The 17,110-nt window shown below is 35.0% G+C and overlaps 1 protein-coding gene across 1 annotated transcript; it reads right to left on the bottom strand.

Moving 5' to 3' along the window:
- Positions 1-1,803: 1,803 nt before the first annotated feature.
- LOC134663431 (sodium/potassium-transporting ATPase subunit beta-2-like) lies at positions 1,804-16,914 on the bottom strand. Its single transcript, XM_063519797.1, has 7 exons — positions 16,664-16,914; positions 14,368-14,480; positions 12,777-12,921; positions 11,181-11,364; positions 10,182-10,287; positions 9,290-9,458; positions 1,804-1,943 (listed from the first exon to the last, which is right to left on the bottom strand). Exons 1-7 carry the CDS (start codon positions 16,812-16,814, stop codon positions 1,840-1,842), a joined length of 972 nt encoding a protein of 323 aa, XP_063375867.1. The 5' UTR covers positions 16,815-16,914; the 3' UTR covers positions 1,804-1,839.
- Positions 16,915-17,110: the final 196 nt, after the last annotated feature.

Below are 17,110 nucleotides of genomic sequence, written 5' to 3' on the forward strand. Positions count from 1 at the left end.
TTTGTAAACTAAATTCAAATAGAAGTAAAGACAGATTAAAAATAAGAATTGTAAAATTCTTGTTGTCAGTCTTTCATCTAAAATATTCTATGGTTATTTTTGTAGAGAATTATTTTACAAAATTAATAATGCATGTTTACACATTAAGAATACATCACACAAATAAACATAAACTTTAAAACTAAAACAGATCTTTAGTTTAGTCTCGACATAAAAAGCTTATTATTTACTCATAAGAACATATTTTAGACCCATTTTATGAGTTCTGCAGCTAATAGCACTGGTGGGTTAGTACACTAACGTTTATTTTTGAAATAACTTTTAAGGCACAATATTTTATAGTTAATCAATCAATAGTATTTTATGCAAACGTTGTTTAAGAGAGGTCAAAAAAGGCGAGTGGCGTGAGTAACAATTTGAGGCGAAGCCGAAAATTGTTAATAAAGACGCCACGAGTATTTTTTGACTCAGTTAAACAACGTTGCATACAAAACTTTTTCTACGGCCACTTACTTTGAAATAAAATTGAAAATTTAACAAATCTTTTTAATTCAAGAAGTAGCAAAAATAAAGAGTACTGGCGGGAAAAGAATGAATGAAATTAAAAAAAAAAACATGTCTATGGTTCACTTATTTGTCAGAGATGACATTTAAAATAAGGTTGGCACAACACTGTATTTCATTCCATATTTTTTAAGTGGTCATTACACGAAGTATCGTAAACTCGCCTAAAAGATACTGCGTGTATGCACAAATTCTTTTTGGGGAATAGACTAAAGACTTGTCTTGACAACTATAATGTAGAGTTTTAAAGGTGTGTGCACGACCCTTTAAATGACAAATAAAAGTACGGGAGTAGAAATTTTTTTAACATAGAAATCGGAATTAAAAACAATGATACATGTATAATGGTTATTTAAAATATGTATAGTAAACATATTCTTGCTGTGAACAATACGAGTAGTGCATTATTAATTAGAAAAAAAATCGCACATAGTTGAATAAACGCTAGTATACTAAATTTATTAAAATATCAAAAGCAAGCTAAGTCAATATAAAAATCTCGGAAGGTAGATGTGGCAATTTTTTAAGGCTTATTTCTACGGTGGGTCTACTCCTATTACATATACATACAAACAAACATTGGCATTTGTTATAATAATATTAATAATACACAATTAATACAAACACATTAAAATGGACGATAGTGTAAAGTCACTTCAGCTTACAAAATATCATACAATATCAAAACATCATGGACGGAGTTGTAATAAGTGTATAAAAATATGTCTTATTGCTTATTTAGATTAAAATGCTTATTATTGCTATGGAAATGTATATATATAAATGCTAGCTGATATATGAGGAGATTCATTAATTATTTATAAGTCATTTTTGCGTCGGTCTACTGAAAAGACCATTAGGTCTACTGCATAGAAAGGACTTTTCTTCTAAAAAAAATGATGTTTACATATAGTTTACAAGGTTTCCAAGTATTATGGAATGGATAAACTATGGTCTTTTTAGTAGACCGGATGAGAAGACTTTAAAATTACGTTTTAAATCATTTTTAAGAACTTAATTTTAAGTTTTTTCATAGGTCTTCTAAAAGCAAAGTTGGTCTTTTGAGAATACCATGTCAGTATCATGATTTCCCTAAATGTAGAGGTCAAATTGATTTTACTATTTTCTTACTTGTACTAGTAGCTGGGGCCCGTTTCTCAAAAGCTTGTAACTTGTAATACAAGTGGAAGTCCTTTTCTAACAAAAGCTATCAAAAACTGGCATCTGCTTGTATTACAAATTACAAGCTTTTGAGAAACGGGCCCCTTGTGTTGTCTACTCGATCATAAGTTCAAAATGGACGATTCCCTGTCTTTCTTTTCGGTTATAAATGATGTTCTTCGCCCACGCTCGGCACTCGATGTTGATTACTATGCCAGCTGGAAATAAAAAGTAACAATCCGAAATAAAATTCGACTACTCCAATTTGTCATAGCAGCGTCATATAGATAGCAATACCGTGTACCGATATATTTGGCAACTTTAGCCCTCGCTATATATTTGAAGCTGACTGTCCAACCAATCTGTCTGAATAGTAAAAAAAACCGGTCAAGTGCGAGTCGGACTCGCGTTTCAAGGGTTCCGTACATAAGTCCGACTCACGCTTGAATGCTTATTTCTAATAGGTTTTCCTATCATCTTTAGGTAAAATACTATTTTGTGTATTTTGTTCAAAATGTAAGGCCCAGTAGTTTCAGAGATAAAGGGGAGGAATGGTCGGATTGGTCGGACAGACAGACGCACGAGTAATCCTATAAGGATTCCGTTTTTCCTTTTAAGGTGCGGAACCCTAAAAATCACTCTTATTTGAAGTGTACAGGAGGTACAGTCAAATATTAGATTTCTATGCCACTTCATACCTTGTCACAGTGACAATCACTATGAAAACTGAGAGGGATACAAAGTAGCAAAAAATATCAAATTCCTTTACGGGTGTACCCATTTTATGGGTGTACCCATGCCAAATTACAGCTTACTAACATTAATGATTATTCTAAACAGGACGGACTGGCTACAAAGTAGATAACGAAACCCTAAAATCATATGGATAATTTTCCTTCATCTTAAGGTGGTTCTCCTTGCTCGATTTTCATACAACTTTCTTGGCACCCTAGCTCCTATTATATAGGGTTTCTTCACTTGTATATGTAATGTTTGGGTAGTATATATATTTCTGTCTTCGCAGAACGTAAAAAAATACTAGATTTTGATTAAAATTATTAAGAAAAAAGCCTTTGAATATTGGTAAAATTTTGCCTCATTGCTTGTTTGTGTGAGTGATGCTTATAGTATCGGTGTAATTCTAACATGGCGACTTCATTTGACAAGCAATCATTTTTAATTTGTCAAAGCTGTAACAGATGGCACTTTAAAACCGCAACACAGATTACCTGTGTATTTTGTTTTATTTTCACTCAATAGAGGGAGGTATATTTAATGCACAAAGCATGTTACGAGTATACCTACTCATTTAAGAATCTCCTTTCTGATATAATTTCATTCCCAGATTTAATATAACTTAATAATTATTATGATTATTACACAATAAAATACATTTACATATTTATAGAAAGGTCAGTCCAAACAATCATTCGCGTTTACAGTCGTCCACCGAAAACCCTTGTGAATTCTGCTTTCGTTTCGGTAGAAATATAAATGTTCTCTGGAAAAGCCTATATTTATTGTAACAATGATTTTTAAACTAAAATACCTGGCTATATTTTTCTCAAAAATATATAGGTACCTATGTGGAGAAAAATGTCATCTTCTTGTAAATAAACAAGATTCTATAATATCTTCTGCTTGTGCATAACAATAACATTAGTAGATGATATTTTTAGGGTTCCGTACCCAAAGGGTAAAACGGGACCCTATTACTAAGGCTTCGCTGTCCGTCCGTCTGTCCGTCTGTCTGTCACCAGGCTGTATCTCACGAACCGTGATAGCTAGACAGTTGAAATTTTCACAGATGATGTATTTCTGTTGCCGCTATAACAACAAATACTAAAAACAGAATAAAATAAAGATTTAAATGGGGCTCCCATACAACAAACGTGATTTTTGACCAAAGTTAAGCAACGTCGGGAGTGGTCAGTACTTGGATGGGTGACCGTTTTTTTTTGCTTTTTTTTTGTTTTTTTTTTGCATTATGGTACGGAACCCTTCGTGCGCGAGTCCGACTCGCACTTGCCTGGTTTTTTTTCCAAAAATGCTGCTTTTCACCCGAGTTAAAACACTCTACTTTTCATTTCGCATACGAGGAAAGTAAAACGCATGTGTTTTTTTAAATACATTTTTATAGTAGGTATTTTTGAGAGTAGGTATTTTCAATTAACAATTTGGCCAAAAGTATCGTTATTTATGGAATGGGGAGTCAAATATCAGAATGGAAATTGTATAACAAATCCATTTATACCCAAATTTCAATTGCTTATTGTAAAAAGAATAATAAAATCGTACTTGGAATTGGAACCTAAACTGCTCTAGTGCAGTAACGTATCATTTCTTGCACACCTTTTACAACAACAATGACCCTCTTTCATATATTCGGCCAAATTGTGCTTTTTGAAAAACTAATTACAAGCCTTTTATGAATGTAGAATGATACCTTAGGGTATGGTGCTTTACGCACACTAGCGTCCCTTCCCCTCCCCCTGACGCAACCCCCCCTTTTTGCATGAAATATGTCCCGGTTCACAGTTTTTTACATTTTTTGAGGAAAGTATATATTTTAGGAAAAAAGTGTCAATGAAAGAAATAATCCTTAATAAATTCTTAATAAAAAAGGTCATATTCATTTTTTTTATATGATGCACCTAATTCATGTATTAGCTTGTCAAAATTCGAAATAACATAGTTTTTACTTAGGGTTCGAAACTCATTTATTATACACGGTGTAACATGAGGAAACCGAATAATTTTAACAGCGTATTCCTGATCACGTTTAGAGACAAAAATGTCCTATAAACTTTTTGAAATTCGCCTAGTTTCAGAGTTAACACCAATTAAAAAAAAAACATGTTTCTCTTGTTACATAGTTCAAAACGCCTTTTTGATGGCGATGTTGCTACTATGGGATTTAGTCTAAATATCCTTATTGATATGTCAAAAAGTGACAAGTAACACTTTGAAAAAACTAAGTTTTACGAAAAAAAACCATTTTAAGTGACAAGTTTACCAATAGCATTTAATTTTTATGTACAAATTCATTCATAAAATTAAAAAAAAAAACCAAACAAAATTTTTTTTTTTGGCGAAATTAACCTAAACACATATTACATCTTTTCCTTTTTTGACCTCATGTATACATTTTACGATAAAAGTGTCAATGAAAGAAATAGTTCCTTATTAAATTCTTAGTAAAAAAGGTTATATTCATTTTATAACACTTATTATACAAGGTGTCCTCAAGAAATGCGAAAGATTTTATTTCTGAGGTCAAAAGAAGGAAAAAATGTATGTATGAGTTTAGGTCAATTTCGCCGAAAACAATTTTTTTTATTGTTTTTAGGGTTCCGTACCTCAAAAGGAAAAAACGGAACCCTTATAGGATCACTCGTGCGTCTGTCTGTCTGTCCGTCTGTCACAGCCGATTTTCTCCGGAACTACTGGACCAATCAAGTTGAAATCTGATACACATATGTAAGTTTGTAAACAAATGAATTTTAAACATGGGGGCCACTTTTGGGGGGTAAATGAAAAAATTCAAAAATAAAAATTTTCAAACTATATCATATTACATATCAAATGAAAGAGCTTATTTTAAGGATCTCAAATATATATTTTTTAAAATTTTTGAATAAACAGTTTAGAAGTTATTCAAGAAAATAGGCAAAAATGACTATCCCCCCCCCCCCTTTATCTCCGAAACTACAAGGTTTAAAATTTTGAAAAAATACATAAAATAGGTCTATACCTATAGATGACAGGAAAACCTATTAGAAATGTACAGTCAAGCGTGAGTCGGACTTAATTACAGTTTTTGATCCGACTCCTACGGATTTTTTAAAGATTTCACTCACGTTTCGCATAAATAATGTTTAGTTTTAAGTTTATAAAATACATATGTATGTTAGTCTGTAAGGTATTTGTAATATGGGCCTTGTTCCCTGAATTAAATATCTAAATAAATAAATAAAAAATAAAAAAATACATTGTTAAAAATTGTGTAATATACGGAACCCTTGGAACGCGAGTCCGACTCGCACTTGGCCGCTTTTTTTTAATTTTTTGAATATATATATTATATATGTATGTACATAAAAAGTAAATGTTATTGGTAAACTTGTCAGTTAACATGGATTTTTACTTTTTTTTCGTAAAACATAGTTTTTGCAACGTGTTACTTAATTGTCACTTTTTGACATATCAATAGGGATATTTAGACTAAATCCAAACAACAACATCGCCATCAAAAAGGCGTTTTGAACTATGTAACAATAGAAACTTGTTTTTTTTTTAAATTGGTATTAACTCTGAAACTAGCCGCATTTCAAAAAAGTTTATAGGACATTTTTGTATCTAAATATGATCAGGAATACGCTGTCAAAATTATTCGGGTTCCTCGTGTTACACTGTGTATAATAAATGAGTTTCGAATCCTAAGTAAAAACTATGTTATTTCGAATTTTGACAAGCTAATACATGAATTAGGTGCATCATATAAAAAAATGAATAAGACCTTTTTTATTAAGAATTTATTAAGGATTATTTCTTTCATTGACACTTTTTTCCTAAAATATATACTTTCCTCAAAAAATGTAAAAAACTGTGAACCGGGACATATTTCATGCAAAAAGGGGGGGTTGCGTCAGGGGGAGGGGAAGGGACGCTAGTGTGCGTAAAGCACCATACCCTAAGGTATCATACTACATTCATAAAAGGCTGGCTATAATTAGTTTGTCTTCCCCATACATTAGAACACAATTTAACCGAATCATATTTCTTGTTCTTGTCTCTCGATAATTTAATCAATTTGCAACATAAGTAGAAGAATCCTCATATATCCATAAATATCAAAATATAAAAGGACATACATTTTCAGAAGATTTCCCCGCGTGCGACGTTGCCAAATGGTTTAAAGTACAACATGCTCGCAACGTTGGATGTCAATAAGTCGACAATGAAAAATTATATTTCAAATCAATTCAAACTTGATATTTTTGACAGTAATGGGTTACTTAAATAAGAAGGCATTTTTCGCCCGGGTCTACTATGGTCAAATGGTCTAGTGGCTTTTAGCTATTGAGTATAAGTCTAACAAGTTGAACAGCATGACAGGGTTCAAACCACGAACAAAGACTCATTTCTTTTTGTATTTATTTTATTTCATCTTTTTGGTAATTTTATATGCCTTATTTTAAAAGTTATTTTAAGTAAATGTGTTGTATTTGATTATTTCATGTAGGTATATCATTTCAATAAAATTTTGGAAACTTTTATTTTATACCTGGTCAAGCAAATCTTGTCAGTAAAAAAAGGCGCGAAATCCAAATGTTCTATTTTTTTGCAGATGACGTCTCTCTCCTTTTTGATTTTAAAAATAATGAAAATTTTAATTTAAAACTGACACAAACCTTAAATCATATCAATCTGTGGATGCGCGACCATAATCTAGCAATAAATTCAAACAAAACCAAATTGATTCAATTTTATCCTTACCAAAGAACTCCATTACAATTAAAATTATCGCTTAATAACACAGAAATTGAAGAAGTAGATAATTTCAAACTCTTAGGTATTACTCTCGATAACCATATGAACTGGAAAACACATATATTAAACACTAAAACCAAGATATCACAGTTTTTGTATGGACTCTTTACGCTTCGCAAAACCACTAACTTCAGTACTGCACTAGCCGCTTACTATGCCTTCGCTAATTCATGGTTCAGATATGGAATTTTAACATGGGGAAACAGCACAGATGTGCATGACTTGTTTGTCATGCAAAAAAAATGCGTTCGTGTGCTAGTCGGAATCCGAAATTGGGATAGCTGCAAACCTTATTTCATCAAACACGGCATACTCACTCTTCCATGCCTTTACATCTTAGAGTTATGTATATATGTAAGAAAAAACATACATTTGTTCAAAGAGATACAGAATAAAAGACAAAAATACAAACTTGAATTACCCCAGCCAAACTTAGAAATATACCGCAAAAGCCCTCATTATGCGGCAGTAAAATATTATAATCACCTCCCAAATTATTTAAAATCAGTGGAAAGTGACACTTCGTATACAAAGAAGTTGAAATCGTTCCTTGCTGAAAAAGCATATTATTCAGTAACCGATTTTCTCACTGACAGTTTTGTTAAATAAGTTAGTTTATAGTAAATAAGTTTTGATCTCCTAAACTTATAAAGCTAGTTTGTAGTATTTTTTCTTAATATGTACCTACTTATATTAAGGAAATGTTTGCCATACCCTATTAGGGTCCATGAGATACTATTATTTTGTAACAACTTGTTTTTTACCATGGTGCAATAAACGATATTCTATTCTATTCTATTCTATTCTATGAACGATATCCCTTCGCGCCTACATTTTTCAAATTTGCCGCCTTTTTCTACTGACAAGATCTGCTTGACCAGCTATACTTCGTCGATAGTTGACTTCTTATGTACCTATTCTGCGATCCTAATTAGCCTCATGCATGACTTTTTTTAAATTATTTTAATCATTATTTATATCCTTTGAAAACCGGAAAATAAAAATACTTTTATATATCTTCCCATAATATTATTAAAAAATAATCAAATTACTGAAAATGTTTTACTCACGTAAGTTTAGTTTCGAAGAATAACATACGCTTAAAATAATTCAAAAGAGAATGTTAAAATTATAAAATAAAAAAAAATTGGCATTGTCGGGGTTTGAACCATGTATCTTAGCTACAATCTGATTTTTTTTCAAAATAGAGGCTACGGGTGCCACGAGCACATGACAGTTGATGGTCGAAAACATTAGTTGCTTCTGAATGCCTTGTAATTCTTAATCGTTGCTCAAACAAGAATTTATTATTTAATTTCCAATCTTTTTTCAACAATAAACATTTCATCCGCTGCGCCCTCTAGGTTACTTTACTGTAACATTACGAATCTGCTGACATTTGACACTGACTTTAAGGTGACTTTAAGTACGTAAGTGTGCGTGAATGCAAGAAATTGCAATATTTTGCAGTTGGATTCCGGTAATAACGAAATGAGACAATGTTGAGTTGAACATGTCTCGATTTGGATGTAGTATTTTTTATAGTTTTCGCACATATCAACACATCTTATGAAACTTTGTATTTTGGGAGAAATAGTGAAAATCCACAATTCGTGCACAGTGACGCCATCTTTTGGCTGATAATCGGCATCCCATCCCTAGACATCCACCTTAATAAACATACGTTACACGATAAGGCGAGTATGCGTGAATAATTACTACTTCAATGTTAAATAAACTTATTAAATTGGTTGTAAGTACAACTTTACTTCTAGGACTCTGTAGATACACAGCGACTGATGGATTAAGATAGCCTTCAGCGTTTTTATACGGATAGAAGTCACCGAGTCGTCGAGTTCTAGAGTAGCCCCATACTATAATGCCGTAACGCAGAACTGAGTCGACATAACCATGATATGCGTTCAAACTAAAACTCTGTTAATCTGTACTCAATCTACCGCCGCGGGGTGAGGTTATATCTTCTAAGTTATTATAATATGGTTGTACTTACTTCTAGGTCTCTTTAGATACAGCGCGACCAGTGGACTGAGATAGCCCTCGGCGTTCTCGTACGGATAGTAGTAGCCGGGGAAGCCTCGGTGCGGGAGGTACTGCACGGGGCCAATATTCTCGCGGTCGGCCGGCGTCTCGCCCTGGCAGGATATCCAGATCATGTTCGTCTAGAAATAAATAAATATTAGGTAACATCTTACACAGATCAACCTAACCCCAAACTAAGCAAAGCTTGTACTATGGGTGTTAGGCGACGATGTACATACTTATATAGATAAATACATACTTATATACATAGATTACAACCATGACTCAATAACAAATATCTGTGTTAGCACACAAATAAATACCCTAACCGGGATTCGAACCCAGGACCATTGGCTTCGCAGGCAGGGTCACTACCCACTAGGCCAGACTGGTTTGTCAAACAATTCAACAAATAGCAGATGTTTTGTTATATTTCAAAGTTACCAAATTGTGAGGTAGAAACATATAAACCCAAACTCAATAAAGTTGCTTAGCGCCACTTGCGTCATCCCACTAACCCGGGGTTAACCGGTTTAACCGTTAACCCAGTGTCTAATTGTACTGGCAACCATAGTAACTCCAGGTTTAACCCTGGCTAATTCCTGTGTCATATATATGTCGGCGGCCGATCGTAAGATCAGGCAGATCGTAAAGTTCCTGTGTATTGTTTTGAGGATAGTCACATTAAACCAATATATAGGTAAGATAGGTTCGTTAGGTTGCTTCAGATGCCCGAAGGGCAAACTGCCCCGAAATAGGATCCGTCGATTCAGGGAATGAGTCAAAGATTTTTACATTTCACGATATGCCTGAACTTACGATCGGTCGCCGACATATACATAGAGATGTATATGAATACATACATGGTTGTTAGCACTGGATAGACTCCTGATATGTTGCTGCAGATCTTCTGGCATGTCAGGAGGCAATTCGTGGGGCTCGTAGAACTCTGGTCTCCAACCATATATTCTGGAATAAATAAATATTATAGGACCTTCTTACACAAATTGAGTAAGCACCACAGTAAACTCAAGTAGGCTTGTGTTATAATATTTGCGGTGGTTCTTAGCTATGTTTGATAGAAATCGATTCAGCAGTATCAGCTCTTTTCCAAAATGATGAGGCATTTTGGCACGAAATGGTTTTTTGCATGCTTAGGGTTCCGAACCCAAATGGTAAAAACAGGACCCTATTACTAAAACTCCGCTGTCCGTCCGTCTTTTTGTCTGTCACCAGGATGTAACTCATGAACCGTGATAGCTAGACAGTTGAAATTTTCACAGATGATGTATTTCTGTTGCCACTATAACCACAAATACTAAAAAACAAAAAAATATTCAAGTGGGGCTCCCAAACGTCATTTTTTTGCCGTATTTCGGATGGTTCCGCCTTATAGTGCGAGTCCGACTCGCACTTGTCCTTTTATTAGGGTTCCGTACCTCAAAAGGAAAAAACGGAACCTTTATAGGATCACTCGTGCGTCTGTCTGTCTGTCCGTCTGTCACAGCCTATTTTCTCGGAAACTACTGAACCAATTAAGTTAAAATTTGGTACACATATGTAAATTTAAAATTATAAAAAAAATATGTCCATATTTTTTTATAATTTTTAAATACATAGGTTCGAAGTTATTTAAGTAAATAGCCAAATAATTACCATTCCCCGCCCCGCCTTTATCTCCGAAACTAATGGGTCTAAAATTTTGAATAACATACTCAAAATATACTTCTTTACGTATAGATGACAGGAAAACCTATTAGAAATGTGCAGTCAAGCGTGACTCGGACTTATGTACGGAACCCTAGAAACGCGAGTCCTAATACTCGCACTTGGCCGGTTTTTTTTAATAGTTATTGTCTTACTTGTTAAGCTTCAAGAAGATGCAGGGTGAACTCTTGTGGAAGGAGAAGTGGTTCTCCTCGGTGCAGGGCTCGTACCCGCTGCGTATGTCGACGTCGCAGATCTTGCCGGGCGGGGGCGAGCGGTTCCAGTCGCAGTCGTGGATGTTCTGACCGGCGCCGGCCGTTTGGCCCTTGCGCTTGTACACTGGAAAAAGTTATTGGCAAAAATTCATTTCACAGTACATAATTATGGTCCTATTTTTCCGCACTCGTGCGAGAAATAGCACTTTTCGTGCGTATGTCAAAAGTTTAAAGGGCCATATGTACCAGGGATGTTGCGAATATTCGCATCCGCATCCGCGGAACATCCGCATTATTTTCAACATCCGCATCCGCATTATTTTCAACATCCGCATCCGCATAAAATCGATGCGGAGCATCCGCATGATGCGGATGTCGACCAAGTAGGTAACAGGAACGGCGGCGCAAGTGCTAGGTAATTTCGTCATTATATATGTATAACGAAATCGTCTAGATCCCGAAAAACATTAAGCAAGGCAAGTTATTGTTTATTAATTAAAACACACCTATATTCTTGTTCAAATACTACACGTTTCGTTTTTTTTTAAATATAAAATACTAAAAATGTAACATTTGACTTTCTTTGTGTACCGAATAGAGATGCACCGGATATCCGGTTACTATCCGGTATCCGGCCTATCCGGCCATTATTTTACTATCCGGCCGGATACCGGATAGTGCCCTACTATCCGGCCGGATACCGGATAGTAACATTGCTTGATTTCGGAGTAAACAAATTGGATTTAAGAAACAGACACGGTCATAATCGTACTTGTTTATTATTTTAAAAGAATTTAATAATTCCACTAACATGCACGCGCACTCATTTCGAACCTAGAAATGAGTCCGCGCGAACGTTTACTAGGAAACAGGTCAAACCGGCAGAATGCGCACCTGAAAAACCGAAATGTAGGTATAGTTCCGCCGGCCGAATATCCGGCGGCCGGATACCGGATATTCGGCCAGTGTCTAGGCCGGATATCCGGTATCCGGTATCCGGCCAAACAACTATCCGTTGCATCTCTAGTACCGAATCTTGACATCCGCATCCGCATCCGCGAATGTGAGGCTTTAAATATCCGCATCCGCGGATGCGGATGTCAAAATAAATATCTGCATCCGCAACATCCCTGATATGTACTGTAAAACGTTGTACGATACACGTGCGAATAGGTAATTTTTAAATTTCGAATTTCCTCTTCTCTGCACTTACTTGTATCGTAAATAACTAATTTGGTACAAGCTTTTATCGCTGACTGTAATTTTCTTTCCACAGACAACTAATACTCGTCGAGACAATTTTAAAAACCCCAAACACAATTAGGTTGCGTTGTTTTATACCCATACCTATACTTATCGTATGGGGCTGTCCATAAATTACGTCATCGATTTTTGATGATTTTTGACCGCCCCCCCCCCCCTAAAATCATCCAAAAATCATGCTTCAAATGACCCCTTTCCTCCTACGTCATGCTACCATCATCCGATGTCCAGACCCCCCCCCCCCCCCCTAAATGTATGAATAGCCCCTATTACCTGATAGGAATTCTTTGAGCGCGTCCTCCCAGTATTTGTAGCTGTCGTATCCGGTGCCCTTGTACCAGATGAGGGTGCTCCTGACGTCCGGGGGCAGGGGCCGGAAACCGAGCCCAGGGCTGGTGCCGATTACGCTGTACTCTTGCTGTAATGAAACCGTTTCAGTTTGAATGAATGAATGAATGAAAACATTTATTTTCAGGCAACTATTGGCCCATAGGTAAATACCTTAAAACTAGGATACATATTATTGCAAAAATTACTAAATATATCGTAAAACTAAAAACACAATTATGGCTGCAATGCAGTTCGCAACTCCGCAGTGTCAGTGTTTGGTTACAGCAGTGTCAGTGTTTGGCGCAGACCACCTCGACTACTATAGTTCGTTTTTTTTAGCATTAGAAATAAGGTAAACAATCTTGATGTGTCTTTTAATTGAAAAACACATTTTTAAAATAAGTTACGGCAAATTTATATTCTTCTGCTTTCATAAGTAATAGTTATTGATTTTTAAAAAGCGTTTTTCAATTAAAAGACATGTCAAGATTGCTTACCTTCTTGCAAGTTCTTTCTAATGCTAAAAAAAACGAACTATAGACGAAAGCACAAAGTTGAGTAGAAATAACATAAAAAATATATAAATTAAAAAAGTGTAGTGAACAGTGAACACTTAAATAAAATGGCCCAAATGTCGTGTCATGAGTCACTTTCACACTCACATAGTTGTTAGAACGTGACAGACATAGTGACATACGTCAAATATTACGTCTATACTTCGTTTTTTTTACCGTTAGAAATTGGGTAAACAATCTTGACGTCTTTTAATTGAAAAACACGTTTTAAAAATAAGTTACGGCAAATATGTAACAATTATGAATCTAATACGATCATTTATATTCGTCTGCTTTCATAAGTAATAGTTATTGATTTTTAAAAAGCGTTTTTCAATTAAAAAACTTGTCAAGATCGCTTACCTTCTTGCAAGTTCTTTCTAAAAAAATCGAACTATAGTTACGATAAGGATTAGATATGTCAGTGTCTAAAGTGACGTTTTTGTTTGAAGAAACGTCACTTTTGACACTATCGCATCTATACGTAATATTTGGCGTATCTTAAAGTTCGAATAGGGCCGACAGACGATAAAGAGGCGGCCATGCTAACGCCGCATATGTGCTTAACACCAATAATAAAGAGCTTTTATGCTGCCCAGAAATAACTTGCAGTATCTTCGAGTAATCTATGTGAATAGGTTATGAACCGGAGTTTGCTAGACTAAACTAGACCTTATATCATCACAATAAGGTTAATACTTGTGTAATTGTTGTCTATCCCTTTAACGGGCATAGGTGTCAGAAATTATGCAAAATAGAAACCTATCACTATGCAATAAAGTTCAATATCAAAATGGGAAATATGTTCGTCGGCCTCATTAAGGGCTATGGTAAAATTAGAGCTTTAAAGTTGTCCAGAAATAACATCCAGTATTTTGGAGTAATCTATGAAAATAGTTCAAGAACCAGAGTTTGCTAGGCTAAACTAGACCTTATACCATGGCAATTAGGTTTATTTCTAGAGTAATTGTAGTTGGTACCTGCAACCGCGGTACTCGGGGGTTGATGAACTGCTGCATGAAGGTAGTCATGCAGATGGCGAATAGCAGCACCAGGGACGAGTAGAAGATCAGGTAGAACAGCAGGAGTTTACCTGTGGACAAATAGAGTTTGTATTTAAGAATTTTAAGATTTAACATGAATAAAATCGCCGCTATATGATCTAAGTTACACTCTCATTTTAAAATGGCATTCTGAAATGACATCAAATTTGACGTTAACATTCAGTAACATACAGATTCAGTGCATTCACAAATAGAATCCATGTCTACAATGTTTACATAAAACCCCCCTCCATTTGACCCCATGTCTGACCTCTGATTAATTGGCTTACGAGGCTTCTTCTAATTGGATCTTACACAAGTGTATCTTATTAATCCTATTTGTTTTATCACGGTTCATGTAAATCCAAGCGTTGATAGCCTATTACTTACCGTAATGACTGAGATCATAATGCTATCTCCTTCTCCCTTGTTAATACCAACCAAGAGTGAAAGAGATGGCATTATGACCTGACTTGGCACTTAGTTTTGCGAGTAGTACAACGGAAAGGACTTTCTTTAGTATGAATTAAGATTATGCATCTTTCCTGTGAACATCATACCATAAACAGACTTTAAAACCTAAATTTCTTCTTTTTCTTCATTCCCCTTAGCCTTCTTGAGCTTACTGTTGGGCTTAGTTAATTTATGTAAAAAATGTCCTATAAAAAAAAAATATATATTATAGGACATTTTTACACAAATTGACTAAGCCCCACGGTAAGCTCAAGAAGGCTTGTGTTGTGGGTACTCAGACAACGATATATATAATATACAAATACTTAAATACATAGAAAACACCCATGACTCAGGAACAAATATCTGTATCATCATACAAATAAATGCCCTTACTGGGATTTGAACCCAGGACCATTGGCTTCGCAGGCAGGGTCACTACCCACTAGGCCAGAGGCCGGTCGTCGAAATATAATAATATTTATTTACTTATTTATTCTCTTTATTCTCCGTCGAATTTGTGAGGGCATCGAACAAACTCCCCGAAGATGTGGTTTCAGCACAAAATGCGAACCAATTTAAAAATAAATTAGACAACCACATCTATACATCTACTTGTCAACGATAACTATCAATGATTACTGGATACAGGCAATATCAGTTGTCGCAACTGCCTGCCTGCTTACAGAATAATAAAATCATTATTTTCTTTATTTATCTTTCGTCTTAAGTTAGGTTTGTTATAATATGAATATAAAAGTAAAATATGAAAACACTTACAAAACAATAAAAAATACATATAAACACATTATAAATCATTATTATTATTATTCTTAGAGCAGTTGTGGTCACATTGAACGACAAACGATTCTATGCCAGTTCTGCCTGGCAGATGCTTCTCTAGCACATGTATGTGTTAAGTGGGGTGTTGGTAACGGCCGCCTTTATCTGATCGGTCCAACGCATTGGGGAACATCCACTTGACCTATAGCCTAACTTCCTTATTCACAAACGTTTACTAGTAATTTTTTTTATTTATTATTTTATTTAAGCCTTTGTTTTTCCTTAAATAGTATTTCATTATGATGTTGTTGTTTATTTTACTATATTAAGGACCCCTTTCGGGTATAGGCCTCTTCCAATTCTTTCCACCTTTTTCGGTCTTTTGCCGTGATCAGCCAATTTTCTCCGGCTGTGGCTATGATGTCCCTGGACCATCTTGTTATGGGTTTTCCCGCCTTCCTTTTGCCATGGGGTCCTGGCCACTTTGTGACTTTGTTGGTCCATCTGTCATCTGTCAATCTTCCTATGTGGCCGATAGATGTAGACGATAATAATAGTTTGTCCCTTTTCATGATACCAAAAGCAATTATTATCGGCTAGTCAACTTTAGTAAACGTTTATGAATAAGGGGATAAATTTTTACTCTATCCTTATCATCATCTTCCTCGCGTTATCCCGGCATTTACATATCGATTAGTTTTTTTTATCGTAACGATAAGAAAGTAATAAAAATATGAAACTAATTAACAATGAAAGGAAACATTAAACAAAAGCAAAAAGCAGTTATGAACTAATTGACAATCAAAGACGACCCATCTGGGTCATCTGCAAAATTGTTTACGAACTGTGTAACCTGACACAAAGTAGTTTTTGTAAAGGTAAGCCACACCCTCATTGTTTTTAAACTAATTGACAATTAAACATCACATAAAGTGTACTCCCCTGTTAAAACTAACTTATGTACTAAGTACGTTAAAGTACTAAAATCAAAACTTACCCCAACCCCTCAGCGATCTTCCCCTGGATGCATTTTTATCGAGAAAATGCGAATGCTTTCGTGAAAAAAAATCGCTGCCACTTCGCACCCCCTGGAATCTGGAGGGTTTTCTTTCAATTTCGAATTCTTCTAGCTTTGGATTTCGAGCCATTGTTATTAACTTAATACACTATTTCATAAATAGCCGAAATAAACAATGAAAATAATACGCCCAGCGGCGGCGTTGTCCCAACCGCTTTTCGTGGACGTGACAGAACTAGTGATGGACGATGGACCAATGCGGTAGTAATAAGTGTTACCGATTTTTTTCCCAATTTAATTTAAATTAAGTAAATATGTCTGAAACAAATATTCCCATATTATATTTGATAAAATAATGTTGTAATACAAATTTAAACAGACATTTTAAACCTAGAAAAACGTATGATTATTATCATATTTTAATTA

The sequence above is a fragment of the Cydia fagiglandana genome, chromosome 4 (genome assembly GCF_963556715.1).
Source record: "Cydia fagiglandana chromosome 4, ilCydFagi1.1, whole genome shotgun sequence".
NCBI lineage: Eukaryota > Metazoa > Arthropoda > Insecta > Lepidoptera > Tortricidae > Cydia > Cydia fagiglandana.